The sequence below is a fragment of the Armigeres subalbatus genome, chromosome 3 (genome assembly GCF_024139115.2).
Source record: "Armigeres subalbatus isolate Guangzhou_Male chromosome 3, GZ_Asu_2, whole genome shotgun sequence".
Taxonomy (NCBI): Eukaryota; Metazoa; Arthropoda; class Insecta; order Diptera; family Culicidae; genus Armigeres; species Armigeres subalbatus.
In genome coordinates, this window is record NC_085141.1 from 375913801 (window position 1) to 375938551 (window position 24751).

Genomic DNA, 24751 nt, shown 5'->3' on the forward strand with positions numbered 1-24751 from the left:
GAAAACGCCACTTTTCAATGATCTCATCTTCAACCGTCATCGTCGTGTTTGCCAAGCTCTTTCCGTACAATACAATGATATTTGTTTAGTCTGGGTAATAATTGAGAAGTATTTGTTGTGAATGAGTACAGTTATAAACTCGTGTTGATATAAAGATAAACGTTTTTCGGAATCAAAAATGGCAGAGGATTTGATTGTTCGTAATCGGTAACATGATTGAATTAGATCGCTTTCGACGGGTGTGAACTCGTATCGTGGGTATTGAATCATGAACCGTTTTGAAATCATTTACTATTGGATTTTGAAATAAGGATACACATATAACACGATCCGACGAGAACAAGAAGGCGAGGTGCACAGCGAAAATGGTGAAAATTTTCCACTTCCCATTTTAACAGTCTGCATTCTATGATATTTTTTTCTTTCCTCTAGTTGTACAATTCTGAATACATTATTCTAGTATTTGATTTTATTTTTAAAATATAATAATGCTTTGATCGATGAAAGTTGCATATTGACTACGCCCAAAAAAGTACGTAACTACAATTTTTGCTTAGCAACAGAGGCATTCTTACAGCGCCCTTGGTTTAAACTCCAGCCAAACGCCCTTCTCCCCCTGCAGGGTGAACCCGCTCATGGTCAACCGCAGAGGAATTTGCGTCTTCTCCGTCGGTTCGAAGCTGAAATCCCGCAGCAGACAATACACGACAGATTTGATCTCCATCAGTGCCAGTCGCGATCCGATGCAATTCCTTGGCCCCGCTCCGAACGGAATATAGGCGGACGGGTTGATCTTCGCCTTGTTCTCTTCGCTGAATCGCTCCGGATCGAACTTGTCCGGATTGGGATAGTACTCCGGATCGTTATGGATGGCGATCGTAGGAATCCAAACAGAGGTTCCCTTTTCGATCACGAAACTCGATGACGTACCGTCCTTGTATTGATAGTCCTTGGTACAGATGCGATCCGCTACAATACCCGGTGGCCACTTGCGTAGACTCTCCGACACGACCATGTCCATGTACTTCATCTTCTGCAGTACTTCGTATGTCAGTGGTTTACCTTCAAGATTAGACTCAGTTTCCATTATTTCTTCGTATAAACGTTGCTGAATCTCCGGATTGATAGCTAATTCGTATGTCAAAAATGTAAGACCCGTAGATAATGTATCAAACCCTGCCAGAAAGAAAATGAAACACTGCGCAATAAGCTCCTTTTCTTTCCAAACCCTCGTATGTGTCGTTTTTCCAACATGTGATTCCTCCACAGTTGCAAACCCAGCATCTTTCGCATCCAGTTCGCCCTTTTCGTGCTTCAAGGCACCCTTCCGCACCTCCATCAACATGTGGATCATATCGTTTCTCACTATGCCATGCACATCGCGCTGTTGCATATTCTCCCTGATCACATCCGTGAAATATTTGGCCGCATCTGCATCTATTAAATCTGCTCCCAATTTTTCCATCAGGGAGGGCATGGCTCGCATTAGTAGAAACTTAACAATCACTGCAAGCCTCTGGAAATTTATCAATTGCTTCCCTTTCATGTAGAAATTATTGTCACGATTCCGCATTGAATCCACCTTAATCCCGAAGGCCACCGTTGCGATCACATCGTTTCCGAACCGGGTGAATGTGTCCTTCATTTCAAGCTCCAACGTTTTGCCGGCTTTGACTTCCGAGAGCAAAAACTCGACCATCGATTGACCGCTCTCCAACACCAGCTCAAACATGTGTCTCATCTTGCTTCCAGTAAATGCCGGACTCAAGGTCGATCGCATGTCTCGCCACTTCTGGCCACGCAGCGCGAATAGCGAGTTACCAAGAAGGGCGTCTTCGCCAACCTCTTCTGTCGAGCCCGTCATCGAAGGTGTGTGATCGGTGAAATGCTCGAAGTCTTTCACCGTAATCTTCTTGATGATTTCTACATCACGGAGCATGAATACCGGTTTTGTTAGGTCGTAGAAACCCATTATTCTAGAACAGTTGAAACATTATTCAAAAATGTACTTATGTTAAATCTTTTATTTGCACTTACTTTGCATCAGGATAAGTATCATACAATGTCCGAATATGCGACGCAATGTCCTTTTTACGAGTCAACATTGCACTACTGCTTCCCAATAGAAACGTCGGCTTCGCACATGGCACCGGCTTCGTCAGGAAGTAGTTATATCGTTTCGATATCTTATGATAAACCGCCAGAATCAGCGCTCCAACGGCAATCGCAGCAAACAAATTCACTTCCAGCATTTTTACTACCACCAATCGAAGTAGACCCCGCCGAGCAAGTCACTTTATGTATTGAAAATAATCACAGTAAACCGGTCGTTGTATCGTGCAGGCGAGCAGCACTGAACTCAACTGTGTTCCGCACTACACTGCGGTGGGTTCAAATAAAACACGCCGGGTGGATCGAAGCAAGCTGTGAGTAATCCGCTCGCCAAAACGTCATTACCAGCGGAAAAGGGGGTGTGTGTGAGCTAAAGGCGTATTCGCGCTTTTATTGGTCGAACTGGATTACGATAAGTCAACATATGTGTAAACGGCGTATGATGTTGTGAAATGTTTTTGGGTTTTCGAAGAGTATGTGAACAGGTATGGTGACGACATTATCGATATTTTCGCCAGTCGCAGCATACTTTGAACAGCTGGAATTATTGTCTACTGCTCAGGCTCGCGATTAATAAAGTTTCGTCACCTCGTCGTAGCAATATCGGTTGCGAGTCCGGCCCACAGGTCAAAGTACGCGATGATTTTAGTAAAGCTGATTTATTATACCCAGAGAACAGACGTTTATCTTATTTCAAATCGTCTAGTGAAACTAGTTACTGCACCCAACCAACGGATGGCAGATTTTGATACAGTTCTACATAAGAACCTTACAGAAACTGTATAATAATTTGGCATAAACAATTTTGGAAGATTTTAATACAATTGATGTATTGAAATCTTACAATCAAATTGAAATCAATTTTTTATACAATAATTGTCAGATTTGTTTTTTGGGTGATGGTCTTTTTGTAGTATGTCGTTAGTTTGTTTGAGTTTGACTAGAACTGTTTCCCGACTGGAACTGGAATAATTCCTATCTAACCAAACGCTGATTGTTCTCGCTACTCAACACCCATTAAGTTATTTATTTTTCAATCAACATGGAGATAGCAATTTTTTTACAATTCCTATTAATAAGAGTACCCAGTGAAGAATATTGTAATTGAATGATTTAAAAAGCTTTCCCCAATTTCCATTCGCTAAAAAAAACTTGCCCATCCCCTCAAAACCTATGTTGAAACCAACAAGATGCTCTCCATTGTCAGTTGTACCAAATGTCAGTTTTATTATTTCTTAAATATTGTCGAATACTGCCAGAAGATATATAGTTTTCGGAATGCTACCTGGTGTGTATTTGAAACCAGTTCCACGTGAAATCCAATGTATGTTATGTTCCATAATTTAGATCCGGAACGGATCATGTGGATGAGGGAGATAAATCAGTACGTGATCCGTTGCTACTACGTTTGCACCAGTATGGAGTCGGATATGTCCAGCAGACCGGCGATGCGGGAGATGTTCAATGAGAGATTCCCACGAGTTGCAACTCAACTTGACCAGAACAAGTTGTACACACGCCAGAGGGCTATTATGTCACATAATATGCTGACTCCAGAAGACGTAGAGTACATCAAGCGGGAAGTGCAGAGGGAGTTAGGATCCTCCTCTACTAGGAGGCAAGATCTAGCGATACGTCGAGAAGGAGTTCTGTTGGGTTGGATGCATAAATCGCAGGTAACCGTCACGATTCGATTGCACCCGCTGCTCCAGAACCAACAGTGGCCAAGAGCCAAGAGCCAAGGCCAACAAGAGCCAATTGAAGGACGAACACAGCAGTTACACAGTTCTGTGGGACAGATCCCATGTCCCGGTATCGGCTACCCAAATGGCAGTACTCCTATCAGTTGACGAGTGCAGTCGTTTCCGCCCCTACGTAGAGTGTGGCCGACCCAGCCCCACTTCCGATCCCGAATTTCTGTTGCTATCGGCCTCTGGTGACAACGACGATGGAGCTCGTTGTTTGAGATCCAGTTGTGAGGCCACCAGGCCCGAATTATATACCGCAGGCATCTGTTAATGAACACCTGCAGCCGTTGAGTGTTCTCCACTGATACACACCATGTTCGCTAGCGTATAACAGCACAGATTTCACGTTAGAGTTGAAAATTCGTATTTTGGTGCGTTCACTTATCTGCCTGTTTTTCCAGATATTTCTTAAACTCACAAAGGCAGCCCTTGCTTTCTTGATCCGTGCGCCTATGTCGATCTTGGTACCGCCGTCTGACGCCATTCGGCTACCAAGATATTGGAAGCTTTCAACAACAAACTGGAAAAGGTCACCGTGTTTACATCCAACGATTTGGTTTTGTTGACGTTGATGGCTAAATCTGCCGAAGAGGAGCGCTCGGCAAGGTCGTTGAGCTTACTCTGCATATCAGAGCGCCGTTGAGCAAGGAGTGCAACATCATCCGCATCATCCGGCGCCCCACATATTCTCGTGATTGAGACGGTCGAAAGCTTTTTCGTAGTCAATGAATACCAAGTAAAGGGACTCTTGGAATTCGTTGACCTGCGGAGCGTGACAATATGGTCCACACAGGATCTTCCGGCACGGAATCCGGCTTGCTGCCGCCGGAGAGTCGCATCGATCTTCTCCTGAATCCGGGCTAGGATAATTTTGCACAGAACTTTGAGAACGGTACACAGCAACATAATGCCTCGCCAGTTATCGCATACAGTCAGGTCACCCTTTTTGGGCACCTTCACTAAGATACCTTGCATCCAGTCGACCGGGAAAGTTGCGGTGTCCCAGATTTTGCGAAATAAACGATGCAGTAGTTGAGCGGATGTCATGGGGTCAGCTTTGAGCATCTCGGCTGATATGCGGTCGACCCCTGGGGCTTTATTCGATTTCATGCTTTGGATGGCTGTTTGAATCTCTAGCAGTGATGGAGCTTCGGTATTGACGCGTGTTATACGTCGGATCCTAGGCAGATCATGCCGAGGTGGTGATGGCCTGGCTGGCACTTGAAAAAGTTGTTCGAAGTGCTCGAACCAGCGTTTCAGCTGGTCAGTTGGGTCGGTCAGTAACTGATCATTCGCGTCTTTCACAGGCATCGTTGCATTCATCTTCGCCCCGCTTAAGCATCGTGAGATATCGTAGAGGAGGCGAATGTCCCCGGTTGCGGCGGCTCTCTCTCCTTCGTCGGCCAGAAAGTCTGCCCACGCTCGCTTGTCTCGTCGACATGAGCGTTTTACTTCCTTCTCAAGAGCCGCGTATCGTTGACGGGCTAAGACTTTGGCTCCTCTGGTTTTCGATCGCTCTATCGCGGCTTTGGCTTCTCTTCGCTCCTCTATCTTTCTCCAGGTCTCATCGGTGATCCATTGTTTTCTCTGGGTGCGTAGTTCGCCCAGATTATTCTCGCTGGTGGTGATGAAGGCATTCTTGATGGCAGTCCATTGGTCTTCCACGCTGCCACCTTCCGGAATATCTGCAGCACGCGTCTCCAGTTCTTCAACGAAGGACCGTTTCATCGTGGCATCTTCCAGTCGGCGTATGTTGAACCGTCATCCAACTCTCTCCATCTGCCGACGAATCTGCGCAATGCGCAGGCGTATTTCGCCGATGAAGAGGTGATGATCAGACGCGATATCGGAACTAAGTTTATTCCGTACATCAAGAAGGCTCCATTTCCATTTGCGGCTGTGGCAGATGTGGTCGATTTGATTATCTGTAAAGCCGTCACGGGAGACCCACGTGACCTTGTGAACCGGTCGATGAGGGAAGAGCGATCCCCCGATCACCATGTCGATATTACCACAAAATTCTGCAAACAGCTCTCCGTTTTCGCTCATTTCTCCGAGAGCATGGCGTCCCATAATGCGCTCATGGTACGAGTTGTCGGATCCGATCTTCGCATTGAAGTCGCCCAAACAGATCTTGATATCACCCTTCGGAATTCTTCTACGACGGCATTGAGTGTTCTAAATCTGGCAACGATTATCCTTTCACTTATAGGTTCCCACTTCATAAGTGCTTGCTTAGTAGGATGCCAACTTCGCGATGTCAGAAAACGTGTTCACCTCGAAAACCAGAGTAAGCAGAATTTGTCCCGACGGAAATCTGTGCTCTCCAAAGTTTGGCCAACGGACTTCACTCAGCCCCGGATCATAAGTTTCATGCGGCGTGCCTCATTTGCAAGCTGTGCCAATTTGCCCTGCTGGGCTAGAGTTAGAACGTCCCATGTTCCTATTATTGTCCGTTGTTTCGCGCTAAGAGTCGTCGCCGTAGAATCAGTCCGTATTCTTTTATTATCGGATTCTCGAACAAATTGATGATTCGGGAACAGTAGGTTGTTGGCCCAAGGTTCCCTATCCACCGGGATGGGGCTGCCATCTTAGGTATAGCTTCCGGGGAATAGCATTTCATACTCAGCCGCTGGATGCCAGAACAGACGCTGTTGGAGCCGCACCTCCTTGGTGAACAGACGCTCGGTTGTTTCAACACGGTACTTGATAACCTCTGGCATCACTAGGGGTGGTACTTATATTCTTCCGAAAGATCGGAACACTTTGAACCCAGCCATGTCCAGACCAATAACGTGCCTTGCTAGTCTGTACAAAGTGCTGCCGTTGGTAATAGCGAGGAGGGTGCAGAACCATTGTGACGTCAACAACCTGATGACCGAGGGACAAAAAGGTTGTCGACGCAACGCACGAGGCTTCAAGGATGGGCAGGCCACCCACAAGCAAAGGAATCTGAGCATTTCGTTTATCGACTATAAGTAGCCGTTAGACTCAGTACCTCATTCGTACCTTCTTAAGTTACTGCTGTTGTACAAGATAGACGGTAACGCCATCAGGCTAATGCAGCACGCTATGAGGATGTGGAGCACATCCCTTCACATTGCCGATGGAGGAAAAGTGTTACGGCACATAACTTATAGGCATTTTTTCCGTAGAATGTGGTCCTTCCATGATTTTGAAACGCTAGCGAACCTAGCGGTGGAAGTCAAGCTTTACTGAACAACGCACATAAGACAGAGAGGCATCGCATGCATTGCTTTCTCTTTCTGTCGCCCTGGATATACGGGAGTGCCGTTCGTCGATTTTTGATACACAAAGAGCCTACTTTGAAATTTGCAGTTTGTTCCATGATGTCTATCTGTTTTGTGGTTACGGTCCAGGTCTCTCAGCATCAGAAGGGGCATTTTCCAAGGCAACACAACTATGGTTATCATTGAAGAATGGGGAAAGCAGTACAAATATTACTCACACCTTCTTGATGGACGACTGTTTGCGGAGATCTGTGGAGAAGCTGAACCAATTTCTGCATCATGTAACGGTATTCATCATCGACATCCGGATGGAGTTTGGTATCGATAAATGTCGGTCCATACATCTACACCGGCGTCACCTGGTGGATGCCGACAGTTTCCGCGTCAACGAACAGGAGTTGCGAAGATACTTCGTGGAGAGCCAGAACCGCCACGAAATCTAGTGGATACAAGTGAAACTTAAATTGACAGGATTTTTCTGCTGTCTTTTTCGCTGGCGTTCGGCTTGTAGAACTTTAGCGGATGCTTTTTACGCGGGTGCATATTCGATTTTATTTGTTTAATTTGTGTTCAATTTATCGTTTAATGTTTAAAAAAAAAGTTTCGTACTACAAGTGTAACAGAACAAATTCCGAAGATCGAAGTAAGCTTTGCGCGTGGACGGTAGTGTGTTTCATCATGACAGTCACCATTTAGTGATGTGAAATGAAGAGATGTGATTCTGGTCATATTGATGACGCAGAGCAGGTCTTGTTCGAATTAATGGCTAATTCTTGATTATTTGAAAACCAAGTGCTGTTTGCTGTGTACCTCTAAAATTTGTGTACGGTCGGTGAGGTTTATGACACTCTGGAATCGGAATCGTTTTCTGGTGAAAGAAACGACGCTAGTATCGAACAATCATCCGGCCGAGAGTGAAATGAAATCCTTTTTTGTGTGCCATAATGTTTCCATACAAACCTGTTTCAAATCAGGTGGCTTCTTTGAATGCGCCAAGGAGTAACATCGATTCTACGGTTCTAATTTGGTGAGATCTATCTGATTCATATTGTTCTTACACTTATGTGTTATATCATATCTGAAACTTTATCTACGTTCTGGGGGCAAGGCCCATGCTAATTTTGGCTTAGTTCTTGTCAGCGACTAAACAAATCAATTCTATAGAATTTATTTAAATTCTATATATAGTTAAATTGAAGAAATATATTTAAAGACTATATATAGTCTTTAAGATGCAAGAAATTTTTAACGAAGGAAAGAGCTTTCCGATCTAATCACCACCGATTGTATGTCGTTTGTCTCTTTTATCCTCTGCAAAAGTATTAGTGCAACTCTCAGCGATAGCCCTAATACACTCAGTGGCTGTTTGCCAATTTTCTTTCCTCCTTAAATGTACGATCCGAAAGAATGAGATACTTTTCCATAGCAATCAAGTTGTTACTAAAATTAGGGTTTTTTTATAGCAGCTACAAGTTACATATAAGACAATTTCTACATTATTTGGCAATTTTGTTTATGGGAAGCATGTGTTTGTCCATCTCGTAGATTACTCATGCATATTCATTAGGAAAAGATTATTACCGCCTGTTGGTGGTACAGCTCAAAAATCATGTTAAAATTCGCATCTGTATTTTTGTTGACAAAAATTATGATTTTTATCTTTGCCGAAGTTTTTTCTGTAACCAATAATGGAAGTGACAATTGACATGTATTGGGAGGGGGGTAGGGCAATTATTTTTTTTCTTTCTCGTTTCAGAGAGCGAGTATTGGCGCTTAAACCTAGGCTAATTAGCCAGGGCAAATCTAATACCTTGTCCCACCCCAAGAAGAAGCAACACTATGGAGATCGGAGTGACGTAACTTTCTTAGCATTGTCACTCCCAACGTTTGTACAAACTTATATCATTTGCTTATGATGATATTCCTAAACTATATTCCCTACCAACCATCCAGCTCCTTGACATCTATGAGGGCGTCGGTGAGTCGCTGGCCTCTCGTTAAGTAGATGTCATATCATCATTTCCTTCCTTTCCCTAGTAACGAAGAAGATGGGCGTGGCCGGCAATGGTAGCTTTCATGCTTTATCATTTTGGACCTCCAATTGGGTTGCTATTATATCCCAAACAGTAATCCATAAGCAATTGGGGTAAGAAAGTTAAAGAATATACATGACAGCTATCAGTATGCAATCTACGAAATACTCCGTTACCACGCAACGCAACGAAACGCAACGCATTGGAAATAGTGTAACTTCATCAATACTTAGCTGCAAGCGGTTCCGTAGGTTACTGTTGTTATCTCCAATATTTGAGGACGTTGTGCTGGATCAGCTCGCCAGAAAATTCGTTAAAAACACGATTGGGTAGGAATGGCCTTGATTTGTCGAAACACAGTAATGGCCTTGTGCATGGTTGCATTTTGCTTGACGAACCAAGTGCCTTCTTTCTGCGAAAGTGGATCGGGCTAGTTTTTCATGTAGAAGAATGTGATGCATTCGCTAGTATTTTCGTTGAGAAACAATCCACGGATCGATGCCCGGAGCAAACACAATTGCACATCAATTAAGGGGAGGGGGGGGTATTTGGAAACGAAGATGCCCTTTGGCTTAAGGACTTCACGCTAGACCATACTGGATTAACTTTCTTCACGTTTGGTGTTGATTCTGGAATCTTTCCAGAATCTGGAATCCAGGAATTTTAGGGGTTCATGAAAATCAGGTAGCTTACCGTGTTCTTGAGTTCTCTCCCAAACTAGAGAGTCTCGTCAGTTGTGCCGCCATGATCTTCGTCAAAAAAGTCAAAAGACATTGCATCCACCATTGATGGCTAGATATTCCAGACCGCCTACGTTGCGATCAATACTCTTCAGCAACTCCAACAAATCTTTGTGGTTCCTCTTTGCGACGGGCTTCAGTTTCAGCAAACCGGTCAAATACGTAACAATTCAACACGGGGGTTTTCGAATTGGGCATGTAGCTGCTTCCAGGTTGGAAGTATTGGAAGTTATTGTCCAGGATCATCCTGATTTACATCGGATTCGTTACTGCGAACGACGACGTCCTCGAATATCGTTTGGAGTTTCGGCCAATTCTCCATCTTTCCATCCGAATTCAGGAACTGGAGCTCATATCGACTGCTATTTTGTCCCGGGTTTGACGTTCAACTTGGAGAGATGCTCGATATTCTGTCAAGCACATGGGTGTGCATTAGGGTGCCAATGAAAATGACATTTTCGAATTTCAAAAAACGACATTGCTCACAAGTTTCATTACCCACAAATATGACCCCATGTAAAATTTGAGCTCAATCGGATATGTTTTAGGGGTGCCTAAAATTCATCAAAGTTTTGAATTTTTTTCCCATCAAAATTTCCCCATGGGGGGACCAAAGGAAAAGTCGAAAATCGATTTTTTGTTTTTGATGTCAAATGACTTAAAAATGCATGAAACTTCGAGATCTGATGTTATTTAAAAACAAAATTTTTAGAATGAGATCGATTTTTTCTCTTAGAACATTTTTGGGACTTACACCGGACGATACGCAAACGTTTTCGTAGCCAAAAATATTCCCCTATGCAAAATTTGAGCTAAATCGGACATGATTTGGGGGTGCTTGAAATTAATCAAAACTTTTGTTTTCTCACAAGGGGGAAATAATTTTTTTGTTTTTTGATGCCAAACTACTCAAAATGCATGAAACTTTGAGAATTCATTTTTTTGAAAAAAAACGACTATTTTGGGACTGGTCGTTACGCAAACATTTCCTAAGCCCTAAAATATGCCCCTTTGTAAAATTTGAGCTCCTTCGAACATGAATTAGGGGTGCTCAAAATCTTACTATCAAAATTTTGAATTTTTTGTAACTTGATCTTTACACGTTTTTTTTATTCATGCAGTACCGCGTAAAAATAAACCTCAGTATATTGCTTAGCAATCTGATAACTTTCTCCGTAAATCTGATCTCAAAAGTTTTCAAAGTCACAAAAAATTCAAAATTTTGATAGCAAGATTTTGAGCACCCCTAAATCATGTTCGAAGGAGCACAAATTTACCATAGGGGCATATTTTAGGGCTTAGGTTTTCATGTTTGCGTAACGTCAGGTTTTTAATTTCGATGAAAAATTGTTCGCCATAAGATTTTTTTTCAAAGTCACAAAACAGTTGATTTTTTTCAAAAAAAATATCTCTCCAAGTTTCATGCATTTTGGGTCCTGTGCCATCAAAAAACAAAAAAATTATTTTCCCCTTGTGAGAATAAAAATGTATTGATTAAATTTTAAGCAGTCCTAAATCATGTTCGATTTAGCTCTAATTTAGCATAGGGGGATATTTTTGGCTTCGAAAACGTTTGCGTATCGTCCGGTGTGAAAATTGCTGCATCCATGTCTTCCTTCTTTCTATTTTTTTATGATTTCGGAGTGTGATTTAGATGGGCCATTCTCACACTACACGTATACTGGGCAAACAAAGGCGTAGGATTGCCATTTTATATTTTTAGTACAAAGATATTTATGCTCAGGATGTAGAGACGGCACACCTAACGAACCCTGTCCATCTTGATATAATACTTGTTAACCAAGAATTGATCAACTCAGTCTGATGATTGCAATTCCAGTCCTTCACGAGCAAAGATTACTGGAGAAAAATGAGATTACATATTCGAAAAAAACATAAAAGTGGCTGACAAGTGCAATATTTGTTTTATCATATAGACATATATTTTTATGATATATACAAAGTTTGCCCTTTCCTTTTTACCAATCGGCATTCTATTATATTTTTTCTTTCCATAGTTGCACTAATCTGAATACATTATTTTGGAATTTTTTTTATATTAAAAAAACTGATTAATCCACCTAGCGCTAATAGTGCTTTTCTCGAGCAAAGCCCTTAAGAATAAGTGCCTAAAGATGAGATTTTTTTTTCTAACATACATACATACGCACATACACACAAACTGACAGCTCGGCAAAACTTCCAAAAATTACAGAAAGGAAAAAAACGTTTATTTCACTATAATGACCATGCCCATAAAAGTACGTAAAACTATATTTATAACAGCTGAAGTAATCTCACAGAGCTCTAGGTTTAAACTCCAGCCAGACACCCTTCTCACCCTGCAGGGTGAATCCGCCCGTAGTCAACCGCAGAGGAATTTGCGTCTTCTCAGTCGGTTCGAAGCTGAAATCCCGCAGCAGACAATACACGACAGATTTGATCTCCATCAGTGCCAGTCGCGATCCGATGCAATTCCTTGGCCCCGCTCCGAACGGAATATAGGCGGACGGGTTGATTTTTGCCTTGTTCTCTTCGCTGAATCGCTCCGGATCGAACTTGTCCGGATTGGGATAGTACTGCGGATCGTTGTGGATGGCGATCGTAGGAATCCAAACAGAGGTTCCCTTTTCGATCACGAAACTCGATGACGTACCATCCCTGTAATGATAGTCCTTGGTACAGATGCGATCCGCCACGATACCCGGTGGCCACTTGCGTAGACTTTCAGACACGACCATGTCCATATATTGCATCTTCTGCAACACTTCGTAGGTCAGTGGTTTACCATCAAGATTGGACTCAGTTTCCATAATTTCTTCGTACAAACGATGCTGAATCTCCGGATTGATAGCCAATTCGTACGTCAAAAATGTAAGACCCGTAGACAATGTATCAAACCCTGCCAGGAAGAAAATGAAACACTGTGCAATTAACTCTTTATCTTTCCAAACCCTCGTATGTGTCGTTCTTCCAACATGTGATTCCTCCACAGTTGCAAACCCAGCATCTTTCGCATCTAGTTCGCCCTTCTCGTGCTTCAGGGCACCCTTCCGCACCTCCATCAACATGTGGATCATATCGTTTCTCACTATGCCATGCGCCTCTCGCTGTTTCATATTCTCCCTGATCACTTCCGTGAAATATTTGGCCGCATCTGCGTCTACCAAATCTGCTCCCAATTTCTCCATCAAAGTGGGCATGGCTCGCATTAGCAAGAACTTAAAAATCACGGAGAACCTCTGGAAATTTAGCAATTGCTTCCCTTTCATGTAGAAATTATTTTCACGATTCCGCATTGAATCCACCTTAATCCCGAAGGCCACCGTTGCGATCACATCGTTTCCGAATCGGGTGAACGTGTCCTTCATTTCAAGCTCCAACGTTTTACCGGCTTTGGCTTCCGAAAGTAAAAACTGGACCATAGATTGACCGCTCTCCAACACCAGCTCGAACATGTGTCTCATCTTGCTTCCAGTAAATGCCGGACTCAAGGTCGATCGCATGTCTCGCCACTTCTGGCCACGCAGCGCGAATAACGAGTTACCAAATAGGGAGTCCTCGCTAACCTCTTCTGTCGAGCCAGACATCATAGGAGTGTGATCGGTGAAATGCTCGAAGTCTTTCGCCGTAATCTTTTTAATGATTTCTACATCACGGGGCATGTATACCGGTTTTACCAGGTTGTAGAAACCCATTATCCTAGAATAATTAAAAAAATACTTTACTTTAAGTACAAAGTTACTTCGTTTATACGCTTACTTCTCATCAGGATAAGTGTCATACAGCGTCCGAATATGCGACGAAATGTCCTTTTTACGAGTCAACCACTGACCACTGCTCCCCAATAGAAACGTCGGCTTCGCACATGGCACCGGCTTCGTCAGGAAGTAGTTATATCGTTTCGATATCTTATGATAAACCGCAAGAATCAGCGCTCCAACGGCAATCGCTGCAAACAAATTCACTTCCAGCATGTTCACAGTCAATTAAAGAAAACCTCGCCGAACAAGACACCAAGACGCCGCAAATAATCACAGTAACCGGTAGTTGCTTCTCGTGATACAGCTGCTGCTGCACTGAGCTAAACTGTGCTGCACTGCAATGCGTTGGGTTCAAATAAGTCACGCCGAGTGGATCGAAGCAAGCTGCGGTGAGTAATCTGCTTGGGTTCGCCAATACGTCATTATCAGCGGAAAAGGGGGTGTGTGTGAGCTAAAGGCGTATTCGCGCTTTTATTGGTCGAACTGGAAGTCAACATCTGTGTAAACGACGTAATTTGTTGTGAAATGTTCACCTGATTGGTATTCGAAGCCGTATATGGAGAGGGCTTGGTGACGACATTTTCGATATGTTTGCCAGTCACAGCATACTTTGGACGGCTGAAATTATTGTCTGTGTTCAGACTCGCGATTGATAAAGTTTCTTCAGATTGTTGTATGCGGCAGATCCTGCCTATAGGTCAAGGTACGAGATAATTTTAATCTAGGATATTTTAATAAAGCTAATTCAAAAAAAATCATACATACGGACTACTAGTCGGCATCGTAGGTAGTTACGCCAATGGGACTAGGGTGTCCCAAATAAAACACTATTTTCGAAAAGTCATGGTGCTCAAGCCTTAAATGAAAGATTTTCTCATCTGGAGCATTTCTTTAAAACAACCCAAAATTCTGAAATGTTTAGAGTTCCGACAGAGTACTGTTTGGAAATGGGATTTTTTTCGCGCTTCTTCTTCTTCTTCTTCTTATTGGCATTACATCCCCACACTGGGACATTGCCGCCTCGCAGCTTAGTATTCATTAAGCACTTCCACAGTTATTAACTGCCAGGTTTCTAAGCCAGGTTACCATTTTTGCATTCGTATATCATGAGGCTAACACGATGATACTTTTATGCCCAGGGAAGTCGAGAAATCGAACCCAGCCACCCTCAGCATGGTCTTGCTTTGTAGCTGCGCGTCTTACCGCACGGCTCGCGCTTATTGTCATATATTGGCAATTTTTTACCATATTTTAATCACTTTTTCAATAATTAAACATGTCTTGATTTTTCTGTGGACCATAGTGAGTATCATGCATGGTAATGTGGTTGATATTAAGCAATTTTATGACTTGTAGAACCATTTAAATATTTCACCGACATGGTCTGCTTAGCCGGAGTTATGGACCGGAGATCTTCCTCTACCATTGGTTCCGCCGGTAGTATATCATTAAGTGAAAATCCTGTAAACGTTTATCATTAAGCATTGAAAACAACCCGGACCTTTGTTGTGGTTGTAGCCTCTTTTAGCCTTACTTAGCATTTCCGAATCGAATTCCGGCCAATCATGGCCAAGCACCTTCATATGTTGTGCCTAAGTCATTTGTTGCAACATCATTTCTTAGCACCGCAAGAACATACCGATCATATTCGACTACAACCTCTCCGAACGTAGTCTCATCCGAGCGCAGCACCCAAAGGATCTTGGCGTTACCCTGAACAGTGGACTTACCTTTCGAGTTCACTAAAATGATATAATCGCCAGAGCCAACCGACAACTGGGCTTCATGTTCAGAATTGCTCACGAGTTTCGAATTAGCTAACAATTTAACACGTTTTTTGACCTACTTGATTTCAATGTTACTTCGGGGAAAGGCCATTTGGCCGAATACCGTGAGACGTCTCACTTCTTACTCCTCATTTCTCACTTCTAACTGTAAAAAATGAGAAACGCGAAGTGAGTAGTGAGACGTCTCACTATTCACTTCGCGCTTCTCATTTTCTACAGTGAGAAGAGAAAAATGAAGAGTGAGAAATGAGACGTCTCACTACTCTCTTCAATTTGAGAAGTGAGTAGTGCGCGTTCGGGATAGTGGCGAAGTGGGTAGTGAGACTCACTACTCACTTCGCGCTTCTTACTTTTTACAGCAATAAGTGATAAACGAGGAGTGAGAAGTGAGACGTCTCACTCCTCATTTTGCGTTTCTCACTTTTTACAGTGAGCAGTGAGAAATGAGAAGTGAGTAGTGAGATGTCTCACATATCTTTCTTCATTTTTCTCTTCTCACTGTAGAAAGTAAGAAGCGCGAAGTGAAAAGTGAGTCACTACTCACTTCGCGATTCTCATTATTTACAATGAGAAGTGAGAACGTCCCACCTCTCACTCCTCATTTCTCACTTCTCACTGTAAAAAGTAAGTAGTGCGAAGTTGGTAGTGAGACGTCGCGCTTCTCACTTTTTACAGTGAGAAGTGAGAACTGACTTAGTAGTGCGAAATGGGTAGTGAGACGTCTCACTACTCACTTAACTCTTCTCATTTTTTACAGTGAGAAGTGAGAAATGGGGAATGAGAATTGATACGCCTCTCTCCTCACTCCTAATTTCTCACTTTTCAAATGACATATTCGGTCAAATGTCCTTTCGGCCATATGACTCTTTTGGCTAAATGACCCTTTCGGCCAACCACTTGAAGCAAGTCTGCAAAATCCGCAGGCAGTGTATCCTTCTTCGACACATCTGAAGACAGCGGCATCTGCATCAGCGGCATCGGAGAAGATAGGGTTTATGCGGGATCAGAGGTGTCGTCGATCCCGAGGATTGTGGCCAGCATCACTATCGATGAGGAATCCGAGCTTTCAGCTGATGGCGCCATTGGTGGAGAGATGATTAAGCAGAATCAGGATAAGAACCAGTTGGGCTTGCCCCTAGTTGATCTGCAGCCGTTGACAGATATGCTGAATGTCGGTCAGGTTTTGCCAACCGGTGCAATTAGTAAAACGAGTCGAATTGGAACCCATTGCTACAAGCGGTGGAGCATCGAAACCGGTGAGCTCCGGAAACAAAATGCGCTACAATTGCAACGGCAAACGAAAGCGGAACACCGAGTTATTCGAGAGCTAGTGGAGAAGCATCGGGTGGACATCGACACAAGACGGAAACGCAGACTTGACCTGGTTGGTCGGATTAAAAATCTACAGTGGCAGCACGCTGAGGAGCTGAAATAAGCACGTGATTCGGAGGGAGATTTGCGAGCTCAGCTTCCGAGCCTCTTGAAAGGAGGCTTCCGAGCCTCTTGAAAGGAGGCTTCCGAGCCTCTTGAAAGGAGGCTTCCGAGCCTCTTGAAAGAAGGCTTCCGAGCCTCTTGAAAGGAGGCTTCCGAGCCTCTTGAAAGGAGGCTTCCGGGCCTCTTGAAAGGAGGCTTCTGGGCCTATTGAAAGGAGGCTTCCAGGCATCTTGAAAGGAGGCTTCTGAGCCACTTGAAAGGAGGCTTCCGAGCCTCTTGAAAGGAGGCTTTCGAGCCTCTTGAAAGGAAGCTTCCGGGCCTCTTGAAAGGAGGCTTCCGGGCCTCTTGAAAGGAGGCTTCCGGGCCTCTTGAAAGGAGGCTTCCTGAGGCCTCTTGAAAGGAGGCTTCCAGGCCTCTTGAAAGGAGGCTTCCAGGCCTCTTGAAAGGAGGCTTGAGCCTCTTGAAAGGAGGCTTCAGGCCTCTTGAAAGGAGGCTTCCAGGCCTCTTGAAAGGAGGCTTCCAGGCCTCTTGAAGGGCTTCCAGGCCTCTTGAAAGGAGGCTTCTGAGCCTCTTGAAGGAGGCTTCCAGGCCTCTTGAAAGGAGGCTTCCAGGCCTCTTGAAAGGAGGCTGAGGCCTCTTGAAAGGAGGCTTCCTGAGCTCTTGAAAGGAGGCTCTGAGCCTCTTGAAAGGAGGCTTCTGAGCCTCTTGAAAGGAGGCTTGAGCCTCTTGAAAGGAGGCTCTCTTGAAAGGAGGCTTCCGAGCTCTTGAAAGGAGGCCTGGGCCTCTTGAAAGGAGGCTCTGAGCCTCTTGAAAGGAGGCTTCCGAGACTCTTGAAAGGAGGTTTCCAGGCCTCTTGAAAGGAGGCTTCCGGGCCTCTTGAAAGGAGGCTTCCAGGCCTCTTGAAAGAAGGCTTCCGGGCCTCTTGAAAGGAGGCTCTGAGCCTCTTGAATGGTGGCTTCCGTGCGTCTTTAAAGGAGGCGTCCGAGTCCTTTAAAAGGGGGCTTCCGAGGCTCTTGAAAGGAGGCTTCCGAGACTCTTGAAAGGAGGCCTCCGAGCCTCTTGAAAGGAGGCTTCCGAGCCTCTCGAAAGGAGGCTCTGAGCCTCTTGAAAGGAGGCTTCTGAGCCTCTTGAAAGGAGGCTTCTGAGCCTCTTGAAAGGAGGCTTGAGCCTCTTGAAAGGAGGCTTCCGAGCCTCTTGAAAGGAGGCTTCTGAGCCTCTTGAAAGGAGGCTTCCTGAGCCTCTTGAAAGGAGGCTTCCAGCCTCTTGAAGGAGGCTTCCAGGCCTCTTGAAGGAGGCTTCCAGGCCTCTTGAAAGGAGGCTTCCGAGCCTCTTGAAAGGAGGCTTCTGAGCCTCTTGAAAGGAGGCTTCCTGAGCCTCTTGAAAGGAGGCTTCCTGAGCCTCTTGAAAGGAGGCTCTGAGCCTCTTGAAAGGAGGCTTCTGAGCCTCTTGAAAGGAGGCCTGAGCCTCTTGAAAGGAGGCTTCCGAGCCTCTTGAAAGAAGGCTTCCGAGCCTCTTGAAAGGAGGCTTCCGAGCCTCCAGAAAGGAGGCTTCCGAGCCCCTTGAAAGGAGGCTTCCGAGGCTAAAGAAAGGAGGCTGTGCCCAAGGGAAAACACTGGAGAAGCTACTCGTCGAGGAGCAAAAGCGAAGACGCACTTCGGAAGCAGATTTGCGGAATCAGCTGTCACTACGGAATAGGGAATTCGAGGCGCTGCAACTTCAGCAAGCAGAACTGGAGACTGAAATTCAGTGTCTGCGGGGCACAGCAAAGCAGCTGCAATCCCAGTTAGAAGCAGCTGAGCAACGCGAGTATGAATCGGATCGCCAACCATTTTTGCATTTCTCGTACAACAAAGTTGTACCAGAAGGCTATAATTTCACTCCAAAAGTCAAATTTTGATAGGAGGCTCGGAGACCCATAGTGTTATATACCAATCGACTCAGCTCGAAAAACTGAGCACATGTTTGTATGTGTGTGTGTGGATGTATGTAGCCCATGATTTTTTTTTGTTAAACGCATTTCATATAGAAGGACTTGATCGATTCGAGTGCAACTAGGTGCATGCGGCGGAGAAACTTGCCTAGTTGGGCACTAGTGTTTTTGTTTGCTAATATCGCATGCGTTGTGGATAATATTTGTATTTTTCTTTTAGCAAATACTCTGTGTACATGCACATTTTAAATCATTAATCAATTTAGCCGTGACGCAATCCATTACTCTCATAGTTGAAATATGTTTAAGCAGCGTGATATAATCGCATCAAAGCTATTAACCGCCTAAATGTAGGCTATTTACGTTGCATTTACCATACTAATTCGAACTCAACACATTGAATCGAGAAAGGCATAATCACCACTGGGGGATAAATTTGGGTTTTTTTTTAATCTTTATTAACGTGATTTTTTCGTGTAATGAAGTTCATCACTTATCGCCAACGAAATGAAGTGGTCACAGAGTATTGGAACCTGCACGACGAAGTGCAACAGTTCGTCAGGCGTAATCACGATCGGCCAGCAGACGAAGGTTCTCCCCCATTACCCCCTCCGAAAGAGTCTTGATTTGAAGCGGAAAATGCAAATAACGTTGAATGTTCCAATCGCGTCGAGTCAGATCCTTGTTTTCCTCCTCCTCCAATTTCGGTAGATCCTGGTTTGGTTAGTGGTCAGTGGAATTACGTAGCACAAGCCGGAATATTGGCGGTGGAATTCGGAACCTGACTGGTCCCATTTCCTCTGCAAGTATCCATCCACATATCCAATCATAGCCTCAAATATCTTCCTTTTTGAGTGGTTCTTTGAAACCGACGCCACAACAGATCGCTGCTAGACAGGTGGTAACCAGGGAGCTACCCACATTCTCCGGAGATCCGATCGATTGGCCCCTATTTATTAGCAGCTATCAGCATTCTGCACAGCCTTGCGGGTACACCGACTCCGAAAACCTTTTGCGCTTGCAACGTAGCTTGAAAGGTAGCGCAAAGGATTCAGTCATCAGTTTCTTGCTTCACCCGTCGACAGTACCAGTAATGTCTACACTGCAACAACTGTACGGTCGCCCGGAACAGATTGTGAACAACATGATCGCCAAGGTTCGGGCAACACCCCCTCCGAATCCCGACCGATTGGATACACTGGTTAGTTTTGGACTGATAGTTCAAAATCTCTGCGGTCACCTGAAAGTGGTCGGCTTAGAGAAACATCTGGGGAATCCTATACTTCTGCAAGAGCTCGTTGACAAGCTACCGGCGACGGTGAAGTTCAGCTGGGCCCTCTACCAGGAGCAAGTACAAGATGTGGATTTGAACGTGTTCAGCAGCTACATGGCGAGGATATCTTCGGCAGCAAGTGGCGTAACTCAGCTGTCCAATATTCCACAGAAATCTGGAAAAGATGAGAAAGGTCGCTTGAAGGAGAGATCGTTCGTGAACACGCACGTTTCCACGGATAAAGCGAAAATGAGTCGCCAAGAAAATGCAGAAAAGGCGCACCGAGTAACACGAAGTCGTGCTCCGTTTGCAACGTCGACAGTCATCAAATCGACAATTGCTCGTCGTTCAAAGGACTCGATCTGGACGGCAGATGGAAAGCGGTAAAAGCAAACAAATTGTGCGCTCGTTGTCTCACTTCGCATGCGCGATGGCCGTGTAAGGGAGAAGTGTGCGGAATCAACGACTGCCCAAAACGACATCATCGACTACTTCACTTCGAGCCACCAATCCAATGTCATCGAAAACTACCAGTGCGGTGGTTACAGTTCATCGGCAGCTGTCGTCGTCTACGCTTTTTCGGATCCTCCCAGTAACCTGTGTGGCAGTGAAATAGTGCTTGTGCGAACTATGCAAATACAATATGCAATTGCTTTGAACTTATCGAAGTAGGCCTTGTATGGACGTCAACTGAAAGTCACGCCAACAGCAATCGAAGCAATCGAGGCAAGTCGTTGTCAGTCATACGAAGTGAGTGATCAGAATCAGGAGACTCCCGCTTGCCTATCACAATAATAAACTCCACATAACCCTACTCGGGAAACAGGGACAGTTCAACACAGTCGCATTCCTCGACGACGTTCCCGTTCCACTTCGTATGGCACTCTTCAAGGGTCCTGAAGGGTAGGAGGAGATTACGCAGCACGTTTTTATGCATAATGCAGAAAGTTTGTGGCAGTTGCGGTCCACGTCAGCATGGCTTCAAGAGCAACAGTGTTGAAGTTGTTCCTTGGTCACTGTAGTAAAAGCAACGGATTCTGGATCAAGCGTTGTCTAAATCTCAGAATCGAAGAGGTGGTGAATGGGTCAGAAAGAGTGAGTAAGAGTGAGTGAGTGATAAAGAGTGAATGAGTGAGCGAGCAAGTAACAGTAAATGAGTAAGAGTGAGCGAAAAAGAGAGTGCGAATGATTGAGAATAAAAGAGTAAGTGAAAGTGGATGAGTGAGTAAGAGTGGTTAAATGAGTAAGAGTGGTTGAATGAATGAAAGTGGATGAGTGAGTAATAATTAGTAAGGCAGAGGAAATGAGTGAGTAAGGGGCTGTGTGTATGAGAGTGATAAAGAGAGGGAAATCTTGTTTGTCTTCGGGATGATGTGTTGACTCAAAGAAGGCATCATCTCGGTTCGCCTTCTGTCGGGCAGACGCGTTTCTTTTAAAAAGGTATTATTTCCTCTGTGTGCCTTATCGTAGTATAAGCACGTTCATTCAAAGGAGGTATCATCTCCTCTGTCTGCCTTATACCGGGCAAACACGTCCATTTAAAGAAGGCATCATCTCATCTGTTGTTCTGTTGCGATTCATCGATATCTATTAGTGTTAAACATAATAATAGAATACTACAGATTCTAAATGTTTTCGGGGTAATTGCCTTTCGGGGTAATGGATTTCGGAGTAGTGTCCCATTCGGGGTGATGATTTTCGGGGTACTGTTACATTCGGAGTAGTGGCCTTCAGGGTAATGGCATTCGGGGTACTGGCATTCTGGGTAGTGGGGTGGAGTCAACTAATGAAATTATTTTCGGAAACGGAGTCCAGTAGTACACGAGCAGGAAATCGATTGCTGATGTCATCCACAATTATCACAACTGCTGTTGCCACGGCTGGACTACTTGGTCGAATGTGTACACGATACGATCGAAGTGCTCAACCAGGGTGTGGAAGTTTACTTCTGATTTCTTTGGATGTAGGGAGCTTTAAGAGAGCTTTGTCTGCCGCTTCGTCAGCTGGAGTTATTCCACTTAAGGTAGATCCACCTTCCATTGAATGAGCATCGTGAATAGGTCGCGAAAATTAAGCCAATCGTCGATGCCCGTTGAACATTTGCAGCTGGATCTGCGGCAAACGTAGGTGATTGACGTTCTCCGCCTCAGTTCACCCGCACTTTCCTCCTCCACCATGGTGGCTCGTCCTGTTTTACTTCTACCGTTGAATGTCGTTGAAGGTCAGTTGCCTTCATTCTCTTGAAAGGAGGCTTCCGAGCCTCTTGAAAGGAGGCTTCCGAGCCTCTTGAAAGGAGGCTTCCGAGCCTCTTGAAAGGAGGCTTCCGAGCCTCTTGAAAGGAGGCTTCGAGCCTCCAGAAAGGAGGCTTCGAGCCTCTTGAAAGGAGGCTTCGAGCCTCTTGAAAAGAGGCTTCGAGCCTCTTGAAAGGAGGCTTCCAGGCCTCTTGAAAGAAGGCTGCCGAGCCTCTTGAGAGGAGGCTTCCGATCCTCTTGAAAGGAGGCTTCCGAGCCTCTTGAAAGGAGGCTTCCAAGCCTCTTGAAAGGAGGCTTCCGAGCCTCTTGAAAGGAGGCTTCCGGGCCTCTTGAAAGGAGGCTTCAGGCCTCTTGAAAGGAGGCTTCTGAGCCTCTTGAAAGGAGGCTTCTGAGCCTCTTGAAAGGAGGCTTCTGAGCCTCTTGAAAGGAGGCTTCGAGCCTCTTGACAGGAGGCTTACGTGCATCTTGAAAGGAGGCTTCTGAGCCTTTGGAAAGGAGGCTTCCGAGCCTCTTGAAAGGAGGTTTCCGCGCCTCTTGAAAGGAGGCTTCTGAGCCTCTTGAAAGGAGGCTTCCGAGCCTCTTGAAAGGAGGCTTCCGGGCCTCTTGAAAGGAGGCTTCCGAGCCTCTTGAAAGGAGGCTTCCGAGCCTCTTGAAAGGAGGCTGAGGCCTCTTGAAAGGAGGCTTCTGAGCCTCTTGAAAGGAGGCTTCCGAGCCTCTTGAAAGGAGGCTTCCGGGCCTCTTGAAAGGAGGCTTCTGAGCCTCTTGAAAGGAGGCTTCTGAGCCTCTTGAAAGGAGGCTTCCGAGGCCTCTTGAAAGGAGGCTTCCTGAGCCTCTTGAAAGGAGGCTTCCGAGCCTCTTGAAAGGAGGCTTCTGAGCCTCTTGAAAGGAGGCTTCCGGGCCTCTTGAAAGGAGGCTTGAGCCTCTTGAAAGGAGGCTTCTGAGCCTCTTGAAAGGAGGCTTCTGAGCCTCTTGAAAGGAGGCTGAGCCTCTTGAAAGGAGGCTTCCTGAGCCTCTTGAAGGAGGCTTCCGAGCCTGTTGAAAGGAGGCTTCTGAGTCTCGTAAAAGGAGGCTTCCGAGCCTCTTGAAAGGAGGCTACTGATCCTCTTGAAAGGAGGCTTCCAGGCCTCTTGAAAGGAGGCTTCCGGGCCTCTTGAAAGGAGGCTTCCGAGCCTCTTGAAAGGAGGCTTCCGGGCCTCTTGAAAGGAGGCTTCCGAGCCTCTTGAAAGGAGGCTTCCGAGCCTCTTGAAAGGAGGCTTCCGGGCCTCTTGAAAGGAGGCTTCCGAGCCTCTTGAAGGAGGCTTGCGAGCCTCTTGAAAGGAGGCTTCCGAGCCTCTTGAAAGGAGGCTTCCGAGCCTCTTGAAAGGAGGCTTCCGAGCCTCTTGAAAGGAGGCTTCCGAGCCTCTTGAAAGGAGGCTTCCGAGCCTCTTGAAAGGAGGCTTCCGAGCCTCTTGAAAGGAGGCTTCCGAGCCTCTTGAAAGGAGGCTTTCGGGCCTCTTGAAAGGAGGCTTCCGGGCCTCTTGAAAGGAGGCTTCCGAGCCTCTTGAAAGGAGGCTTCCGAGCCTCTTGAAAGGAGGCTTCCGAGCCTCTTGAAAGGAGGCTTCCGAGCCTCTTGAAAGGAGGCTTCCGAGCCTCCAGAAAGGAGGCTTCCGAGCCTCCAGAAAGGAGGCTTCCGAGCCTCCAGAAAGGAGGCTTCCGAGCCTCCAGAAAGGAGGCTTCCGAGCCTCCAGAAAGGAGGCTTCCGAGCCTCCAGAAAGGAGGCTTCCGAGCCTCCAGAAAGGAGGCTTCCGAGTTGCTACGGCTGGACTTCTTGATCGAATGTGTACACGGTACGATCGAAGTGCTCAACTATGGTGTGGAGGTTTACTTCTGATTTCTTTGGATGTAGGCAGCTTGAAGAGAGCTTTGCCTACCGCTTCGTCAGCTGGAATTATTCCACTTCAGGTAAATCCACCTTCCAGTGAATGAGCAACGTGAATAGGTCGCGAAAACTCAGCCAATCGTCAATGTCCCCGTTGAACATTTGCAGCTGATTCTGCGGCAAACGTAGCTGATTGACGTTCTCCGCCTCGGTTTCTGCCTTTACCATGGTGGCTCGTCCTGTTTTACTTCTACCGTTGAATGTCGTTGAAGGTCGGTTGCCTTCATTCTCGCTGTTAATGCCTTCAGCATCCATGCCACAATGGTGATACTCAGGAAAATAGAGGTACAGTGTAGCATACTGCGAAAGTCCTTGCTTGGCCAGGGCTTTCCACTGGATAGGATTAGCTCGAGTCAACTCGATTCGGCTTGCCAAACGATGTCGTCGATGTTCAGTTTAGGGTATCCTGTTCCAAACCAGGATAGCCAATCATCAGTAACTGCAGTAGTCTGCCCTTTCTTTATTAGCAAATTTTCAAATTCACTTTCCATGGGGCGTTTTCATGTTAG

The 24751-nt window shown here is 45.4% G+C and overlaps 3 protein-coding genes across 7 annotated transcripts in view; 1 reads left to right on the forward strand and 2 right to left on the reverse strand.

Annotated features, from left to right (window-relative positions):
* LOC134226558 (sodium-dependent transporter bedraggled-like) overlaps window positions 1-24751 on the forward strand; it is an 822794-nt gene that overhangs the window by 724026 nt on the left and 74017 nt on the right. The window lies entirely within an intron of this gene.
* LOC134223690 (probable cytochrome P450 9f2) lies at window positions 462-2416 on the reverse strand. The gene is made up of 2 exons (XM_062702879.1): window positions 2038-2416; window positions 462-1976 (listed from the first exon to the last, which is right to left on the reverse strand). Exons 1-2 carry the CDS (start codon window positions 2250-2252, stop codon window positions 572-574), a joined length of 1620 nt encoding a protein of 539 aa, XP_062558863.1. The 5' UTR covers window positions 2253-2416; the 3' UTR covers window positions 462-571.
* LOC134223691 (probable cytochrome P450 9f2) lies at window positions 12080-13946 on the reverse strand. The gene is made up of 2 exons (XM_062702880.1): window positions 13647-13946; window positions 12080-13586 (listed from the first exon to the last, which is right to left on the reverse strand). The coding sequence occupies exons 1-2, from the start codon at window positions 13859-13861 to the stop codon at window positions 12182-12184; spliced, it is 1620 nt and encodes a 539-aa protein (XP_062558864.1). The 5' UTR covers window positions 13862-13946; the 3' UTR covers window positions 12080-12181.

Bases quoted from the DNA above. Each gene is read 5' to 3' on its own strand.
- LOC134223690 (XM_062702879.1), bottom strand. From the start codon at position 2,252: ATGCTGGAAGTGAATTTGTTTGCTGCGATTGCCGTTGGAGCGCTGATT. The intron at 1,977-2,037 runs GTAAGTGCAAAT...CAACTGTTCTAG, and splicing joins GATACTTATCCTGATGCAAA to AATAATGGGTTTCTACGACC.
- LOC134223691 (XM_062702880.1), bottom strand. From the start codon at position 13,861: ATGCTGGAAGTGAATTTGTTTGCAGCGATTGCCGTTGGAGCGCTGATT. The intron at 13,587-13,646 runs GTAAGCGTATAA...TAATTATTCTAG, and splicing joins GACACTTATCCTGATGAGAA to GATAATGGGTTTCTACAACC.